The sequence below is a fragment of the Vulpes vulpes genome, chromosome 3 (genome assembly GCF_048418805.1).
Source record: "Vulpes vulpes isolate BD-2025 chromosome 3, VulVul3, whole genome shotgun sequence".
NCBI lineage: Eukaryota > Metazoa > Chordata > Mammalia > Carnivora > Canidae > Vulpes > Vulpes vulpes.
This window is the reverse complement of record NC_132782.1, coordinates 5016013-5035080: the sequence shown is the minus strand read 5'-3', so window position 1 is coordinate 5035080 and position 19068 is coordinate 5016013. Positions and strand designations below refer to the sequence as shown.

General features: G+C 37.1%; 1 protein-coding gene across 14 annotated transcripts in view; it reads left to right on the top strand.

The window, feature by feature from the left end:
• CCDC148 (coiled-coil domain containing 148) overlaps positions 1 to 19068 on the top strand; it is a 283318-nt gene that overhangs the window by 168799 nt on the left and 95451 nt on the right. For all 14 annotated transcript variants that reach the window (XR_012000288.1, XM_072751567.1, XM_072751579.1 and 11 more), the window contains one exon: positions 15934 to 16052. Coding sequence is in view for 13 of the 14 variants with exons in the window: in XM_072751567.1 (XP_072607668.1) it covers positions 15934 to 16052 (119 nt within the window). In the remaining variant the exon portion in view is untranslated. The remainder of the gene's footprint in view (positions 1 to 15933; positions 16053 to 19068) is intronic.

Genomic DNA, 19068 nt, shown 5'->3' with positions numbered 1-19068 from the left:
CTTAAATGCACATGGAACATTTTCTAAGATTTACCTTATATTAGGCCACAAAACAAGTCTTAGCAAATATAACAAGGCTAAAATTGTACCAAGTGTCTTCTCTGACCACAATGGCATGAAATTAGAAATCAATAACAAGGGGAAAACTGGAAAATTCATAAACACATGGATATTAAACAATACTCTCTTGAATAACTAATGGCTCAAAGAAGAAATTAAAGAGGAAATAATGTTTCTTGGAACAAATGAAAATGGAAACTTATCAAGCCAGAACTTATGGGACATAGCAAAAGCTGTTTTTAGAGGGAAGTTCATAGAAATAAGTGCCTACATTAAGAAGAAATAGCCCAAGAAAACGACCTAACTCTACACCTCAAGCAACTAGAAAAAGAAAAACAAAATGAGCCCAAATTAGCAGAAGAAAGGAAATAATAAAAATTAGAGCATAATAAATGTAATAGAGAATAGAAAAATTAACAAACTAATAGTTCTTTGAAAAGATAAACAAAACTGACAAACCCCTTAAGTAGACTAACTAAAAAAAAAAGAGAAAAGACCCAAATCAACAAAATTATAAACGAGTAAAGCGATATTACAACTGAAACCACAGATGAGAAAAGGACCTTCAGAGGCTACTACGAACATTTACATGCCAAAAAACTGGACAACTTAGGAGAAATGAGAAAATTCTTAGAAATATACGAACGACCTATATTGAATCAGAAAGAAATAGTAAATCTGGATAGACTAATTACTAGTAAGATTTTAAATCAGGAATAAAATATTTCCCAATAAAGAAAAGCTCAGAACTAGGTGGTTTCACTGTTGAATTTCAGTAAACATTTAAAGAACAATTAATACCAAACCTTCTCAAACTTTTCCCAAAAAATTGAAGAGGAGGGAACATTCAAAATTCATTTTTCAAGGCCTGATTCCTAAATCAGAAAAGGACACTACTAGAAAAGAAAACTGTAGGTCAATATCCCTGATGAATATAGATGACAAAATTCTCAATAAAATACCAGTAAACTAAATTTAGCAACATGTTAAAAGTATCATTCACCATGATCAAGTGGGGTTTATTTCTGGGATGCAAAGATGTTTAGCATATGCAAATTAACCAATGTGATACATCACATTAATAGAATGAAAGAAAAGGATTATATGATCACCTCAAAGGATGCATGAAAAGCACTCAGCAAAATCCATTCATTCATTCATGATAAAAACTCTCTTTTTAAAGATTTTACTTATTTATTTGACAGAGAAAGAAAGAACAAGTAAGGGGCAGGGAGAAGCAGACTCCCTGCTGAGCAGGGAGCCTGATACTGGGACTTGATCACAGGATCATGACCTGAACCGAAGGCAGATGCTAATCAATGAGCCATCCAGACACCCCTAATAAAAACTCTTAATCAGGCATAGAGAGAACATATCCCAACACAATAAAGGCCATATAAGCCAAGCTCATTGCTGGCATCATACTTAGTGGGTGAAAGGATGAAAGCTTTTCTAACATCAGGAACAGCACAGGATTCCCATTCTTACACTTGTATTCAACATAGTACTGGACATCCTAGCTAGAGCAATCAGGCAATGAAAGAGAAGGAAGGAAGGAAGGAAGGAAGGAAGGAAGGAAGGAAGGAAGGAAGGAAGGAAGGAAGGAAGGGGTATCAGGATTAGAAGGGTAGAAGTAAAACTGTCTCTATTTGCAGATGACATTTTATATATAGAAAATCCTAGAGACTCAACCAAAAACTGTTTAATCAGTAAATTTAGTAAAGTTGCAGGATAAAAAATTAACATACAAAAATCAATAGCATTTCTGATCAGTAAAAAATAAAAATTTTTTAAAATAAAGAAATCAATCCCATTACAGTAGCATCAAAAGCATCAAAAACAATAAAATACTCAACAAATTTAAATAAGGAAGTGAAATATCTTCATGCTAAAAACTACAAGACACTAATGAAAGAAATTGAAGAAGACTCAATTAAATGGAAAGGTATCCCATGTTCATGGGTTAGAAGAAGCAATATTGTTGATATGTCAATGCTACTGAAAATCATCTATAAATTCGGTGCAATCACTATCAAAAATCCAATGGCATTTTTTACAGAAGTAGAAAAAACTCTTCTGAAATGTATATGGAACCACGGAAGACTCTGAAGAGCCAAGGAAATCCTAAGAAAGAGCAAAGCAGGAGGTATAATACTTCTTAATTTCAAGCTATATTATAACTATAGTCATCAAAACAGTATAGTACTGGCATTAAAAAATAGACAAATAGACTAATGGAACAAAATAGAAAGCCCAGAAATAAACCCAACTCTTTATGGTCAGTTAATACTTGATAAGAGAGCCATGAATACTCACTGAAGAAAACAGAGTCTCTTCAATCAATGTAGCTGGGATAATTGGATATTCACATGTAAAGAATGAAACTGGAACCATATATTATACCACTCACAAAAATTAACTCAAAATGGGTTGAAGAATTAAAAATAGGACCCGAAACTGTAAAACTCCTACAAGGAAGCATAGGAGCAAAGCTCCTTGACATGGATTTTAGGAATGATACCTGAAACACAGCAACATAAAAATAAACAAGTGTGACTACATCAAACTAAAAAGCTTCTGCGGGATCCCTGGGTGGCGCAGCGGTTTGGTGCCTGCCTTTGGCCCAGGGCGTGATCCTGGAGACCCGGGATCGAATCCCACGTCAGGCTCCCGGTGCATGGAGCCTGCTTCTCCCTCTGCCTGTATCTCTGCCTCTCTCTCTCTCTCTCTCTGTGACTATCATAAATAAATAAAAATTAAAAAAAAATAAAAAAGCTTCTGCAATCAAAAGAAACCACCAATAAAATGAGAAGACAATGTATGCAATAGGAAAAAGTATTTGCAAAACATATATCTGAGAAGGGGTTAATAACCAAAATACATAAGGAATTCATAAAACTTAACAGTAAAAACAAAAACAACCCAATTTAAAAATTAGGCATTTTTAAAGGATCTGAATAGACATTTCTATGAAGAAGGCATATAAAATGCCACAGGTACATGAAAAGATGCTCAACATCACTAGTCATTAGGGAAATACAAATTAAAACCACAATGAGTTATCACCTAATGATCTTTATAATGGCCATCAACAAAAAGACAAGAGGTAGCAAACACTGGCATGGATGTGGGAAAAAGGGAACCTTTGTGCACTATTGGTAAAATTATGAATTGGTATAGCCATATGGGAAACAGTAGGGAGGATCATCAAAAATTAAAATAGAACTATCATATAATCCAGCAATTCCACTTTTGGGACTATATCCAAAGGTAGCAAAAACACTAACTCAAAAAGATATCTGCCACCCCCATATTCAAAGCAGCATTATTTACAGTAGTCAAGACATGGGAACAACCTAAGTATCCATCAATGGGTGAATGAAGAAGTCATGGTTTATGTACATATATATATATAATGGAATATTATTCAGCCACTAAAACTGAGGAAATATACCATTTGCAACAACATGGATGGACCTTGAGTGCATTATGCTAAAAAAAAATAAGAGAAAGTGAAATCATTATGCTAAGTGTAGTCAGAGAAAGTAATTATGCTAAGTGAAATCAGAGAAAGGCAAATACTATGTGATCTCACTTATGTGTGCGATCTTAAAAAAAAATAACAACTTTGAAAAAAAGATTGGACTATGATCACAAGAGAGAGGGTGACAGGAGGGAAAAGTAGAGTAAGATTGTCCAATGGTACAAACTTCCAGTTATTAGATAAATGCATAACAGGTATTACTTGCACAATATGGTGACCATAGCTAACACTGCTGTATAGAAAGTTACGAGAGTAAATCTTAAGGATCCTCATCACAAGGAGAAAATTTTTTTCCCTTATTCTTTTCTTCTTTCTGTTTCTTTTTATTGTATCTATATGAGAAATTGGATGTTAGTTGGACCTATTTTGGTAATCATCCTACACTACATCATACAAAACAAACCATCATACGGTATGCCTTAAGCTTATACAAGGATGTATGCCAATTATTTCTCAATAAAACTTAGGTAAATAGTGGAGTTTTCTACTAGGGCTTCTCTTTAAAAAGTAACAACAAAAGTTGGTGAGAGAATCTTCCTACTCTTTGTCGGGCGCAGTTTTAAGAAAAAGTCAGATGGAGAGGGAAAAAAAGCAGCCTGGGTCATCAAGAATCAGATACATGTTTCCTTGTAAGAGATTTTCCAATAGGCAGTTTTCAAAAAATTTTTAAAAATTAATTCCAGGTATTAATTTTTGGCTATATTTTCTTCCTACCTTTGGATTATTCATAGTGATTTGATTTAATTAACAGACATCTATAGAGTGCTTGCTTCATGCAAGGCACTGTTCTGTGTTCATTTAATCTTCTCAACAACCCTAAGGGTTAGGTACTAATATGATCTTCATTTTATCAAGGAAAAAATTGAGACACATAGAAGATACAGAATTTCCCCAAAGTCATACTGCCATAAAGAGATTCAGAATTTGAACCCAAGAAGCCTAACTCCACAGTCCATGATTCTAAACACTATGCTATGCTGTGCACCATTGTGATTGCGGTTTGCTGTTAATTTTGTGATTAACCAATTTTGAGAAAGCTCAGTTTTAAACTATTTAGGGTCATTTTCATGGCTTTGGTCCCATCCTAGTTTAGTTCAAAATTGTTAAATAGACAGGAAACTAATAATTTTTTTTTTTGGAAACTGATAATTTTAAAACTCTTTAGTAGTTTGCCTACTAGGGAGTATTTGTTGTTCTATAGGTGCAAACAGTTTCACTGTGTCTGTCGCTTTACTCTTCTTAATATTCCCTGAGGATTTCTCTCCTTGGGAGAGAAATTTATAAGAAACCACACAATTATAGATTTTGTTACCCAAATTTTTATTTAAATTCCAGCTAGCTAGCACACAGTACAATATTAGTTCCAGGTGTAGAATTTGGTGATTCATCACTTACATATACCATTATAGTTTGATCATAGTTAAAGTGTCAAGTGTAAGATGTGTTATGAATGGATTAAGAAACGCCACCTTCATTGTTCTCTTGGTGAGTAGACTGAAGAAAATAATGATTTTGATGTGATTTTTTTTATCTATCAATATCTCATTTAACAAGAATAGAATCTCCACAGGCTTCCAATATCACATCTACCAACCAATTAGAATTTGTACCCATTACCCACCTTCCCTTTTACAATGCATAAAGTATCTGTACTCCTTAGGCCAGCCCCTTCATTTAAGTGCTGCATCCCATCCCCTCTCTCCTATTCAAGGTCATCTCAATCTCTCTCCCACCACCACTTGTCTCTTCTCTTCTAGATCTTTTCTATTAACCTACAAATCATCCCATTATGACTTTTGTTTTAAAAATACTCTCCCTTGACCCCAGGCACCCTCCTGTAGAAAATGTACCATTCTATGACCTACACATTATCTCCAACTTCTTTCCACTCATTCTCTCATGGGCAATTTTGTCCCTCCAGTCAGCAAAGCTGTGCTTACCAAGGTCATCATTGATCTTCATCTTGTTCATTCCAGGAGATCTCAGTCCTCACTTTACTTGAACTATTAAGATGGAAGTGATCACCACCTCCTCCTTGGAAAACTTGACACTTGGCTCCCAGGAAGCCATTCTCTCTCTCTGCTTTTATCTCCCTTTGTTTTTGACCTGACTGGTTTCTCCTTCCAATAAATTTGGATGGACCCTCCTCATCAGTCTAATTTCTTGGCCTGGGAGTACCCTGGGGGCTCCATCCTCTAAGCATATACACTTCCTAGGTGATCTCAATCAATGTGGTATTATTTAGATGTCATTTATAGGCTGACAAATACAATTAACATCCTGGTCTAGGCCTCTCTCCTGAACTCCAAATTCACACACCCCACTGCCTCAAATCTAGTATGCCCAAAATGTATTCTTCTTTTTCCCTGCAGACCTACTCCTTCTCCAGTTTTTTTTTTTCTCAAAAAATGGAAACCTATTATCCCAATGATCTAGCCAAAAGCCTTGGTATTATCTTTGACTCTTACTTTTCCCCTGCACATCTCCTACCAATACCCTCACCTATCGTCATAAATAAAAGGTTCTACCTTTTAAGTCAGGGCTATTATAATAACATCTTCATCCCTTAAATTTCTCTTCCTCCACCTTTTCCATTCCCATTCTCCTTCTCCTGGCTATTTTCCACACAGCAGTCAGAGAAGTGTTTTTAAAATTCATGTCAGATTATGTCAGTTCCTATAATCTGTGTCTGTTACATCTTATATCCTGCCACTTTTGCCCTCACTCATTCTGCGCAAGCCATACCAGCCTACTTCTTCCTCTTCCAAGACCCTGGTACAGGTCCCTGTAGGCTTCTGCTTTGGCTATTCCCACCGCCTGGAATACTGTCCTACCAGAGGTCTGTATAACTCACCCTCTCACTTCATTCAGGATCCCACTGCAGTATCATGTTATCAGAGAGAAAGTTCAACTTCAATGACCAAACTTCAAATAGCATCCTCCTTCCCTGTCACTCTGTCCATTTACCCTACTGTATTTTTTTCTTAGCATTTATCATTCCACCTGCCACCCATCTGTTTATTTATTGGCTGTTTTCTCTTTCTCTTCTAGAATGTAAGGCCCATAACAAAAGAGGGGTTTGTCTATTTTTATTGTTTTATCTCCAGTGCCTGGCACAAGGCACTCAACAAATATTAGTTGAATGAACGAATATAATGAACAAGCAGTATACAACTGTACTTTAAATCTGAGATATAGAGGAGAATATGCCAAGCTAGGAGGCCCTAACAAGGTGGATGACCTTGGGCAAGTTATGCAGCTTCTGAGGGGTTTGCGTCCTCAAATGTAAAATGAGGTGTTTGGATTAAATGATCGCTAAAATCACCTTAGCTCTAAGAAGTTATGATTGAATGACTCTGAGGTTTGATTACTTTTCACTTTTTACTCTCTGTGACACCTCAGGCTGTGAAATACAACATCCTCGGTATATATACTCCCTTCCTAATGAATAGTGAAAAGAGAGAAATTAAACAAGATTACAGACAAATTCATTTTAGCAATATCAACATATGACACGATCATTATGTAATATTTCAATGCTCAGAGTGAAAATAGACCTTACTTCTAAAGAAGACATGACAGTTATTTTTTAATCCACCTGGCATTTCAATTAGGAGGGAGATAACTAATGTGTTTACCCCAGAATACTTTCTTTGCTCATCATTGTTCTAAGGACATAAGACTACATCACAGCAGAAAACAGCTATTGCCAATTCAAGTAGACAGCTCTGCTATGGAAAAATGCTCTCGTAAGTGAACAAAGTGAACACCACCTAAAAGAGATTCATGTTACTTATTTATGCATATAGACATCACCTACTTCCAAGCAAATTATAATAAGAGGCATTAGTACTATTGTGCTGGACATCTCCTCCTTGGGTCATACCTACTCTCTATTCTTTCCTGTTGCCCAGGGAGTTGTCTTGTATAGCTCCCTTGCCCTCTGGGTTCTGGTTAGATTCAGCCAAAATGGTACACTGGAGGTGGGGATGAGAAAGGAGACTGAGGTTGGGAGAGTTGTTTCCCCAGCTCCTAGCCCTGCAGAGTTGTGATAACCAGCTGCGTCCTCCACCAGAGTTCTCAGCTCCTGTCAGGTGGCCCTCCTCACACAGCTTTCTCTGACTCTGGTCAATGGGTGATAAAGCAGCCCAGCTATTGCATGATGTCTTATGATTGCCCTGAATTCCAACCCTCCTTTGTCAATTGTCCCCTTATTATATTCTTGATTTATTCTAATTTTGAGTGTGCCATCTGTTTCCTATTAAGAATCATTAAAATAGAAAATTAGTAAGAGAATGTAAGACAAAAAATTAAGAGGATGGGAATATAGTTATGTCAGCAAACCAAGACTAAAAAGGGGTGCTGTAATTGAACATGGTTAAAGTTAAAAGGAAGCATTTAGCTCTTATTTGCTAATAATAGACAACATCCCAGCACATCAGGAGCTGACAGCATGTACTGGGGGAGGGAGGCAAACCATGCAGTGGATAGCATTTTTAGTAGAACTGCTTTACAGAAGAATCTAAATCAATCCTCATATGATATTGCATCAACCTTTATAAGGCCTATGATATAAAATTAAACCATAGTCCTATGAAACTTTCTCTAGAAAGTGAAAATGATGCTGCATGCAAAGTGATAAAAAGTGAAAATGTTATTGTACAAGGATATGCAATATTCTTGTCATCTGACTTGGTATAGAAATAGAATTTGAAAAGAAAAAAAAAAGAAATAGAATTTGGAAACTTCAGGAATGAATAATAGTCATGTCCCTTAGATATTCCTTCTAACTATTGATTTTTCTTGGCCAGACTTAAAAAACATACTTTAATTGTAAAGTATTTATGTCCATTGTTGATACAAACAAGCACTCAAAATATAATACGATACACCCCAATTCCTAAACCAGCACCAAAAGAAAATTATTAACAGTGTCCTTATATTCCTTTTTCTATATACATGGGGATATATATATATATATATATATATATATATATATATATACACGTTTAACTTAGCTGGAATCATACTGCATATAATATTTTTAACCTATTTTTTAAAATTTATCAATAAATTGTATATTTTCTTCTGTTTTCCTACCACATAATTTTTAGAGTTTATATAGTATTTCATTATGGGAAATGTTGCATTTAATCAATTTCTTATTTTGGAATGTTAAATTATTTTCAACTTTTTGCCATTTTAAGGCTGTAATAAACATACCGATACCCAAATCTTTGCATATGTCCCTACTTTTCAATTCTTAAACTTTGTTTCTTTTCTTTTTTTTCTTTTTTAGGATTTTATTTATGTATTCATGAGAGACACAGAGAGAGGCAGAGATATAGGCAGAGGAGAAGCAGGCTCCCTGCAGGGAGCCTGATGCGGGACTTGATCCAAATACCCCCAGATCACGACCTGAGTCAAAAGCAGATGCTCAACAACTGAGCCACCCAGGCCCTCTTAAACTTTGTTTCTTAATCCTTAAGGCTTTTGTGAGTGGTTTTCTTATTTATTCTTCAGAAAGTGTATGACAACCTACCCTCTTACCAATGGTGGATGTACTTGTTCATCAAGTTGGAGATTGGTGGCAAAAATATTCAAGTTTAGGGCACTGATACGGGGCTGTAATACAAATAGTCTGACTTGTGAACTGAAAGGAGATCTATTCAAATAACTAGGCAGGATGGTTGCAAATTTGACTTTCTATTTTGATTTCTTGCCCATATAGAGAGTTCAAAATATTTGCATAAAGAATGCCATGCAAAGTAATTCTTTTGGAGCCACAGTTTTATCAGAAGCTTCCTGAGTTGAAGCCCACAGAGCTGTCTGTACCACAGAGTATAGAAGAGATAATGTTGGCTGAAAGGTTTTGAGGATAGAGGTGACAAAGTGCCCATCTTTGGAAGAAAAAAAAGATCTTTAATCTGACTTTCATAGACAATCTGACTTAGAGAAATACCAAGCGCCCCAGGCTCTTTTGAAATTAAATGCACTTCCACCCCTACATGACTTAGGGGGTGGACTGCTGATTGTTTATTGTCTATTGTTATTGTCTAATTGGATGCTTTATTAATAGTTTTGGATTTATATAAGTTGAAATAAGAGAAGTATTGTGTGCAATGTTGCTTTTCCATATCATTTCTCTCTGGATTCATTTAGCAGAGGTTTATCATGTATTTCTCATTTGCAAGAGGCAATACTAGATACAAATAAATACTATACTGTAAGGAATGTTCTTTACCTTTCAGAAATTCACACAAATGTATGAAAGAATTATATGATGAAATATAGATGCTTGTCAAATTGATTGCAGGGAATGTATCTAGTTAAGAATTATGACCTCCTTCTGCATGGGTCACTAAAACCTTTGAAATAATGACCTGGAAGCAAGGTATAGAAGCTTATTTGTTCAAGGATTCAACATCACACAGATTGCTTCAAGTCAGAAACCAAACTATCTTCCTTCCATAATGTTTTAGTCCTAACTTTTTGCTTTCTATGTGTAAAAAAATTCTTATTTCATGCTGAATTATAATAATTCTTAGACTGAAGGAGTGAAAAATATAATTTAATGGATATGTACTATCAGTCCAAGTTTTTTAGAATTAAACTCTGAGGTACTCTAATGCTGTAAACATTGTTTCCTAGTGGAGTTTTTAATAGGAGAAATATTGTTTGGAAGATTAGAAAGGTAAAGTAGGATATAAAAATGATCTCAAGCTCTTTGAAAAGTTAGCATAGCATTATGTTGCAGAAAAATTATTTGGTTTATTTACACTTTTACTGGCTTAACTTCATCAAAATGAGCAAAATGTAGGACTATGGAAGGGGAACATCCAATATGAATCATAGATAAGAAGAAGAGATAGGGGCATAATTAGGGCCTGATTTCCCTATCATTGGAATATTACAAGGATCACTCAAAAAGTGAAAAGCAGGGTGTTTGAAATCTGTGTCTCAACAAATGTCCCAAAGGGCTAGCTAAATATCCTTAGCCTTAACTTTAGCTTGAGGCATTCAAAGCCAATAATTCTTGACACATAGTTCCTGCTCCTATTAATTGACAAAAAGTGAATGGAACTGTCCTCAGGGAAGTGCTTAGTTCAGACTTTACCATCCTGCAAATAAAACTGCTGGCCCTGTTCCCATCCACAACTTTGTTATTCTCGGATGAGAGACCAGAAGAAGCTTCCACTCACCTAATCAATTAAGCCCTGTGTCAGACATGATACAAGGTACCATAATACCAAGATGAATAATGCAGACCAATATGGAAAGTGCTACACTAAGGATACCTAAATAGTGCCTTAGAAGGTACGCCTATGTCTGGAAGAGAGGGAGAAAGAGAAAGGCTGAGAGAGTAATGCTACAATTGCGTCTTAAAGGATGGACAGGAGCGATTCAGCAAGCTACAGGCAGGGCAGACCATGCCAGTTGTGTAGTAAAGACGAAATATATCAGTAATAATGCAGCGGCAGAGCCTTGTGAAAAAAAATCCAGGAACTCAAGGCAGGACAAAGAAGGGAGAATAATAGATCTTCACCAAGGGTCATCGGTGTGCCAAGGATAGAGCTAAGATTTTTTCCTAGAGGGTTCAGAGGATGAGTCAAGGAGGAGATAGTATTTATCCTGATGATAAGGATAGAGTAAAACTGACAGGTAAAGAGGGAAAGGCAATCGATCTAGTTAAGAAGCTTTGCAAAAGGCAGATAGGAATGAAAGTACATGGCCACCTTTTTCTTTTTTTTTTTTTTTCACCTTTTTCTTCTATTTATGTTCTCACCCTGGACATCTCATCTAATCCTGTGGCATCAAATACCATTGTAAATAGATGTTTCCTTAATTTAGATCTCCAGCCCTGAACTGACCCTCAGCCACCCAGGTGTACGGATGTATGCTTATTTGGAATCTCCACTTCAAGGTCTTGCAATCACGTCAACTGTTTAATATTCAATACTGAGCTCCTGGTTGTCTTTCTTTCCCAAACCTGTTATTCTCCCAATCTTCCATCCCAGTTATTGGTACGATCATTCAACCAACTGCTCTAGCAAAAAGCTAGGAACATCCTTGATTCCCTTTTTCTTCAATCTTCATATCTAATTCCTCAGTGAGCAATTTGATTCCACTCAAAAACCTTCTCAGGTCTGAACACTTCCCTTCATTTCCTGATCCAAGTGATCATTTTTACCTTATTCTTCTATCTGGTCCCCTTATTTCTCCTTTGTTCCTCTACTATCCATTCTTCACTCAATATCCAGAGCTACCTTTAAAAAAAATGTAAGTCAGATCATGTCACTCCCTGCTTTAAGCTCTCTAATAGCTTTTCCTTGTTTCTACACCTAAATCCTCACCTACCACTTAGCTCCCAGCTAGCTTCTCAATCTCACCTTCATTCTTAACTCATACCACATGCTCTAGCTGTACTGGCTTCTTCTCTGTCTTGAAAATGCACAAGGTCTTTCCCACTCAATGCTATTGGACCTAGAGCTCCCACTTCCTGTGGTGATCACCCTCCATCTCTTCCTGTAGTTGTCTCACAATCATCTTTCAAGTTTTAATTCAAGTGTCATTACAAAAATATGCCTTCTTAATGAAAATTCTACCCCAATTTTTCTAAATAATTTCTATAATTATTTCCTTCTTAGAACTTGAGATGTAATATTCTGTTCATTTTCATTTACATGTTTATTTGTTCTTTCTAGAGAGTCACAGCTCTGAAATAGAGGCCTTATTTCTCTTTATGCATCATACTCCAAGTACATAGCACAGTATCTGGCTTAAAGCTTGTGTTCAATAAATATTTGTTGAACAAATGAATGCCAAAGTCAGTAATATCGTAAGACTATAGATAAAGGTTGACAGAATTAAATACACAAAGACATTATGTAAAATAAGGATTGAAAAGGATCATTTAGTTTGCTCATTTGGACATCACTGGTGAGAGTACCAGTGAGAGGTGAGAGGATCAAAAATTTGGAGGGAAGGCAGTGGTAGGAATGTCATGGGTGAGGAGTAAAATGGGAGATGTGAAGTTGAAGAAAAGTATTCTAAGATGCTTGACTGAAAAGGGAACAATAAAAGTATAGTCTTGGGGATCTAAAGAAAGTTTTTTAAATTTTGTAAATGTGTGAGACCTGTATATATTTCCATGTGAGGAAAAGGAAGCAGTACAGACCAAGAGTTTGAAGGTACAAGGGAGAGAGAGAGGTAGACGATGGAGAAAGGTTATGGAGAAGATGGAATTGGGGAGTAGGATCTAGAGCCCAAAAGGGATAAGTCTTTAACAAAAGAAAGGCATCTCTTCTTCTGAGGGGCAGGGCATCCTGGAAAATATCATTTAGAGATTCCATTTCCCCTGATAAAAGTGAAGAAGGAGAGGCAAATATGGAACTTAACATAGTAAACAGGTTTTAGAATACAGACATGAGAAATTAAGAGGCATTAACCAGGAGTTCATAAAAGAAATGCTAAAAAAAAAAAAATGCTGATTATCAATGAAGATTCAGTTGAAACCATAAGTTTGGTGCCAGTTTCTACAATTGTGTGATTCATTCATCAATCAAATGTTTATTAGGTATATACTATGGCCTAGACCCTTTAGTTGATGTTGGAAATGCCAGATAAATACATCACACTTTCTGAAGTCTGGTGGGAGAGAGAAACAAGCATTTTAATTAGCAAAGCCTTGTGATGAGGGCTCTACTAGAGGAATAAAATTATGCAACCAGAACACAGAGGATGATAGAAAAGGAGTGGGTAGTTTCGGGTCATAGAATCGATGGTTATAATTGAAAATTTCAGAATTGGAACTGAAATGTGCTTGATGACAATAGGATCCTAGAGGAAGAGGTGGCTCCCTGGAATGGAGGAAATCATGAAACTGTGAGATTAATAGATTGGAGGGTATTCAGGCAGATGCTGAAGTTGTGTAGAAAAGTGGAAAGAGTTGTTTTAGACAACGAGTCCTATGTGGCTGTGACCCGCATATCTGAATTCTTGATGAATATCTGTGAATGACCTGGAAGTCCACACATGCCAGTGATAAGGACAGGTAGAAAGTGATATAGCCAGATACAGTTAACACAGAAGGAAGAAAGCTTTGTACATGAGAGGAACATCATTGGGGTGTAAAGCAGCAGTGAACAAAGAGGAAAATGCCCAAACCATTCCCCAGCCTCCTGGCACATGGGGAATCAGAAGATAATCATCCTTTACTCAAGAGAATTGCAGTCAAAACGGTCAAAATGTGCAATGATACAGGAGTTTCAGAGAGCCCAGTAGAAAGCACTGAGAGAGAATAAATTGTGCTCACATAAGAGAAGGAGGGAGGGAGAGAGATGGGGGAGGAGGTGAGAAAGAAAGGGAGAGAGAGAAGAGGGGGAGAGGAAGAGTCAGAGGGAGAAAGAGAGAGAAAGATGGAGAGAGAGAGGCTCATGTTCTAGCAATGTCTGAAGATGGCAGAGAGTTGGGAATGGAAATGATTGATCCTAAGATGACAAATGCCTCAGGTATGACTTACTTCTAGAGCCTGCAGAGGATAGCGGGCCAAATGATGTCTGCAATCTGAAGACACCAGCAACCTGGGGTTGGTCTGCTTGTAGTCAAAGGATGTTGACAAAAGGACCACTGACTTCCCTCCAACGCCAACACCAAGTGTAAATGAGCATTGTTGGTCTGTTGGAGCCCAGAGGAAAATGCTCTTTAATATCTGCTTTTTTTTTAAAAAACATTTAGTTTTGAAGTAGGTTTTCTCTGATTACAAAAGAAATACACATACATTGTAAAACAATAAAGTAACACTGAAAAGCATAAAGCATAAAAAAGACCACTTAAACCCCTGAGGAAGAAGATATAACCATGTTAACATTTCCACGTCTGGCACTGATGGAACGCTGTGGCATTTATCTGTTAGGGCTCCGAAACATACCTCGTCAGTGTTTCCTTTGTCTGTCTCTCCTACCCTCTTCTTTCACTTCCCATCTTTGGTTCTGCTACCTTTCTAGCTTCGTCACCATTCTTCCCAAATTCACATCTCAATGATGTCTGGAGTGAAATTACTGTGCGTCTATTCATCTATTCACTAAGCACTGAGTGGATGTCTCCATTGTGGTTGCTGGTGTTGGACTTGCGACGCCTGTGGCCATGTTGCTTGGGATGCTTCTTTTAGTTCTCCCAGGGGTCAGAGACCATGTTTGCTAGGGAAAGTCTGAAACCACTTAGCTTTTCATATTCACTTTTTAAAAAATTTTTATTTATTTATTCGTGAGAGATAGAGAGAGAGAGAAGTAGAAGCAGAGAAAGAAGCAGGCTCCCCACTGGGCATGGAGCCCATTGCGGGACTCGATCACAGGTCCCTGGGATCATGACCTGAGCTGAAGGCAGATGCTTAGTCGACCGAGCCACCCAGGCACCCTCATATTTACTTCTTAAAAGAGACAATGTCACATTGTGGGTGAAGCTAACCTGTCCCACACACAGAGCTTCTGCTGGCAGTTACTCACTATCATTTACCATGGAGGTGCTCTGCTCTTTACCAGCAAGATCCAGTCTCTTGAGTCACACACAAAATGGCAAGCCAGAGTGGTTGAGTTCAACTGCCCCGTCACTAGGGGACCTTGAATAATGGTTTCATCCCCTTGAAAATCCCTATGTGTACTTTTAGTTTCCTCAGTCTGCCTCCATTTCCAGAGAACAGAAGTAAATCAGGGCCAGTAAGAACAATGCTCTCACCCTTTTTGAGCTGGATAAGTTTGTCCTTTATTTTACCACATAAGTCAGAACTACTATATATCACAACTCTGCTAATTTTTCTTCTCCTCCTTCCTCCCACCTATCTCCTGCCACTTCCCCAGAAGCATAAAGCTTTCAACATCCTGCTGTCCATTAGCATAAATAAACTCATGCTTTTAAAGTAAAAATAGGTTTAAAGCTATATTTGTTAAAGACTGCATTACCATAAGGGGATAAAAATATTCTTGAGTAACAGGTAGATCATATACTTTAGAGACAATAACATGCTTCTATTGTGGTTCCCTGAAAGTCAATTATTTTAGCCCTAGATTTAAACTTTAGATCTCAGCATAAGTTATGTTTCCACCTCAGAAATTGTTAAACCATGCAGTTTCTCAGGACATGTACCTTCACGTTTTCATTTATTTTTTTTCTGTTGTCAATATACTGTGGCCAGATCTAAGAAATGAAAAAGATAAAGTGCCATTTAAATTCAATATTGGCTATATGAACCAGTGAATATTTTCTCATTACTTTTCACCTCATCTTGACTTATCAGTTGTTAATTTAAATTCTGTGTATCATTTATACAATAGATAAGAAAATACTGGGCTAAAAAAGAGCAGAAGTGGCAAGAAATGGAAATGAGAGATCTTCAGCGCCTGGAAGAACTGAAGAAATTAATGGCTGAACAATCAGTGAAAGACCGAGAAAGGTAAAAGAAAAATCTTAAATTGCATAGTGATGGAGGTGGTAGGGTAACCAGTAGCAGAGGGAGGATTTTTCTATACTTAATGTGTTCTTACAATATTTATATTCACAAATAGATAAAATGATACTTATAATGCATTTCAGTCTTATATTCATACACAAATCTCTAGCTTGCCATTTAGTTCCTTAGATAGCTTCCTAGTTAAAACCCTCAGAGACAATTTTATAGTGTTTGATTGCCCACTGTGTGCATGAAATGATACTGGCTGCTGCTGTGACTGAATATGTTGACCTAGAAGGAGGAAACCATTATTCAGTTAAGAAGGGAGACCCATTTACTGTGAGGATGGCTGGGGAAGGCAGTACACAATTATACCTGTATGTAATTCATTCTAGTATACTTAGAATGCACCCTATATAGAAAAACACAGAGGATTTCTTGGAATGGTATAATTTTAGAGCTGAAAAGGACATTTGAGATCAACTAACCCAGTGTCCTCATTTTATGAATGAGTACCCTGAGAAATTAAAATTACTTTTCCAAGTTTACTGTATCAATCAGGGTCAGTGAGGAGACAGAGACAACATAGTAATTTGAATAAGGAAAATTTAAGATAAAGAATTACTAATTCTAATAGAAAACTTCTGTTATATAAAGAGATAAAGAGAACTTTAAAGAAAATCCCAGGACTGAATGAAGGTTCCCATAGCAGAAACAAATGTGGAAGGGTCCCCACCCCCCCACACACACTCCATGGTTGGGATTCAAACCTCATTGTAGAAGACATGGTTGGGGTTCCCTGCATAGTGAAGTTCTTAGATGGGCTCAACCAGCATATGTTCATAGTCACTGGGCAAGCAGGAAACACCCTGCCTGAGAATAGGAGGCCAAAGCTAGAAGTCAACCACTGGGAGGCCTGCAAAACTTAGTGGGAATCTGACCATGGGAGTGCCTCTGAAATTTGATGGGAAGCTGATCATTGAGTGCCATTGGAGCTCCATGGGCACAGGTGCCACTGGGTGTACCCCACACATGCAGCAGGCAGCCATATGGTAGAAGCAAGAAGGAGTAAACACCGGAAACAGGAAAGAAGGCCACTTCTTCCATCACCATCTTTCCAGAACCCCTTTCTGACATAACATTGTGCCAGCTGAAAGGGAGAAATAGTCACAGGGTGTAGCTCTACTTTCTTAGAGTAGGCAATGAAGGGTAGGTTTGGAGTTATGAGATAATAAATTGATAACTGGCTTCTGAGTAGATTTTAACAAGAGATAAATTAAGAATAGCTCTTTTGTTTCACAAAGGGGGTCACAGTAACTTTACTGTTAGTGTAAAAAACTTGCCTGGAACTCTGTAGTTTCTGCTAAATTTTGCTGTGAACCTAAAACTGCTCTAAAAATAAAGTCTATTTAAAAATTACCTCATAGGGGTGCTTGGGTGGCTCAGTCAGTTGGGCTTCTGACTCTTGGTTTCAACTCAGGTCTTGATCTCATGGTTCATGAGATTGAGTCCCTTTTTGGGATCTGCTTGGATATTCTCTCTTCCTCTGCCCCTTCCCCACTCTCTCTCTCAAATACATAAATAAATCTTTTTAAAAAATAAATAATGAAAATTACCCCTTAGACTTATATTGGAAAATATAACCATTTTATACAACGAGGTTCACTTACATCTAGGAAGCTTCCTTTGTGACCCATAGGACAGTTATCTCAAACTCCAGTCACCAAGTTTGCAGAGTAAATCTGAAGTTCCATGTAGATGCCAGACAATTCCTAAAGATTTTCTGGATGAAATTTACATCATTTTTGAGATATCTCAGAATTTTAGAGTTCAGTTTAATCGTTATGGAGAAAACTAAGAATACAGAAAAGCCAAGGCTCAAGGCTAAGAGGTAAAACAGCCAATGAGAAACCAGCCAAACAAGCACAAACTGAGATAAGGTGGATACCAGCAAATAGGTCATGCCATGGGTCAGAGACAAAAAATCCCACTAAAGAACAAGACAATGGTGGAGGCCAAAGGCTGGTTAGGTAGTCTGAAGCTATGCTGGAAAAACAAGAGAGAGCCATAGGAATTAAAGGGGGTGGGAATAACAGAACAGATGTGAGGTCCCAGCATCTAGCAGGCATGCTTCTAATAGAATCTCCCCCTCAGAGCCAGGGAGTTTCTTTGATTACAGAGCCATTTCAGTCTTTTGCTTCCTGTTCCAATAATTATCAAGATTAGCTGACTCAGAACTCCAGTTGAAAAGAAGAAAAGGAAAATCAGATTAATCTGCATTACATAACAGGAAAAAATAGGCATGTCACGCATAGCAAAAAGAGTACTAAGTACTAGGAATCAGGGGACCAGGGTTTTAGTCTTAAATGTTCATTGAATAGTGTATGACTTGGCCAAAGCCATTTGTTTAACTTCTATGAAGTTCTACCTTGTTTTTTTGTAAAATTGAACTGGAGCGTTTCTGAGGGTTAAATGAGCTATCAACTCTTAGGGGTCTATGATCTGCAGGTTCAACTCATGTGAAATGTAGATTTGGATAGTTATGAGCCTAATATTTGCATGCCAGTGGGAAATCAGTGGAGAAGTTCATTAAAACATCAGGATAATATAATGTATCAAAAAATTGTTTCCCGAAAATGTTGGATAATGTTGTAGATGAAAGCATTGTCCTCATTCTGTGACTTAGGGAGATGGAGTTCAATATGTAAAAACTACTGGTAACTTTTGCTTCTGGCAAGAACCAGAAGTTCTGTTCTTTTATAACCACCCTGACACTAAGAAATCTGGCTAGGTATTTTTTTTCTCTACTACTAAATACAGTTCACAAATCTCATATTTAATTTTTTAACTGGAGGCACATGTTTTTGCATCAGAATAAAAGCTTGAAACAGTTTCTAGATCTGTGAAAAACACACACCCATGGCCTTGAGGGTTTAAAAACTTCTGTTGTTCATTTTCTTTTTCTAGTTTTTAATTCTAAGTTTCTTGAAAACAATATCCATAAATTACCAAATATATT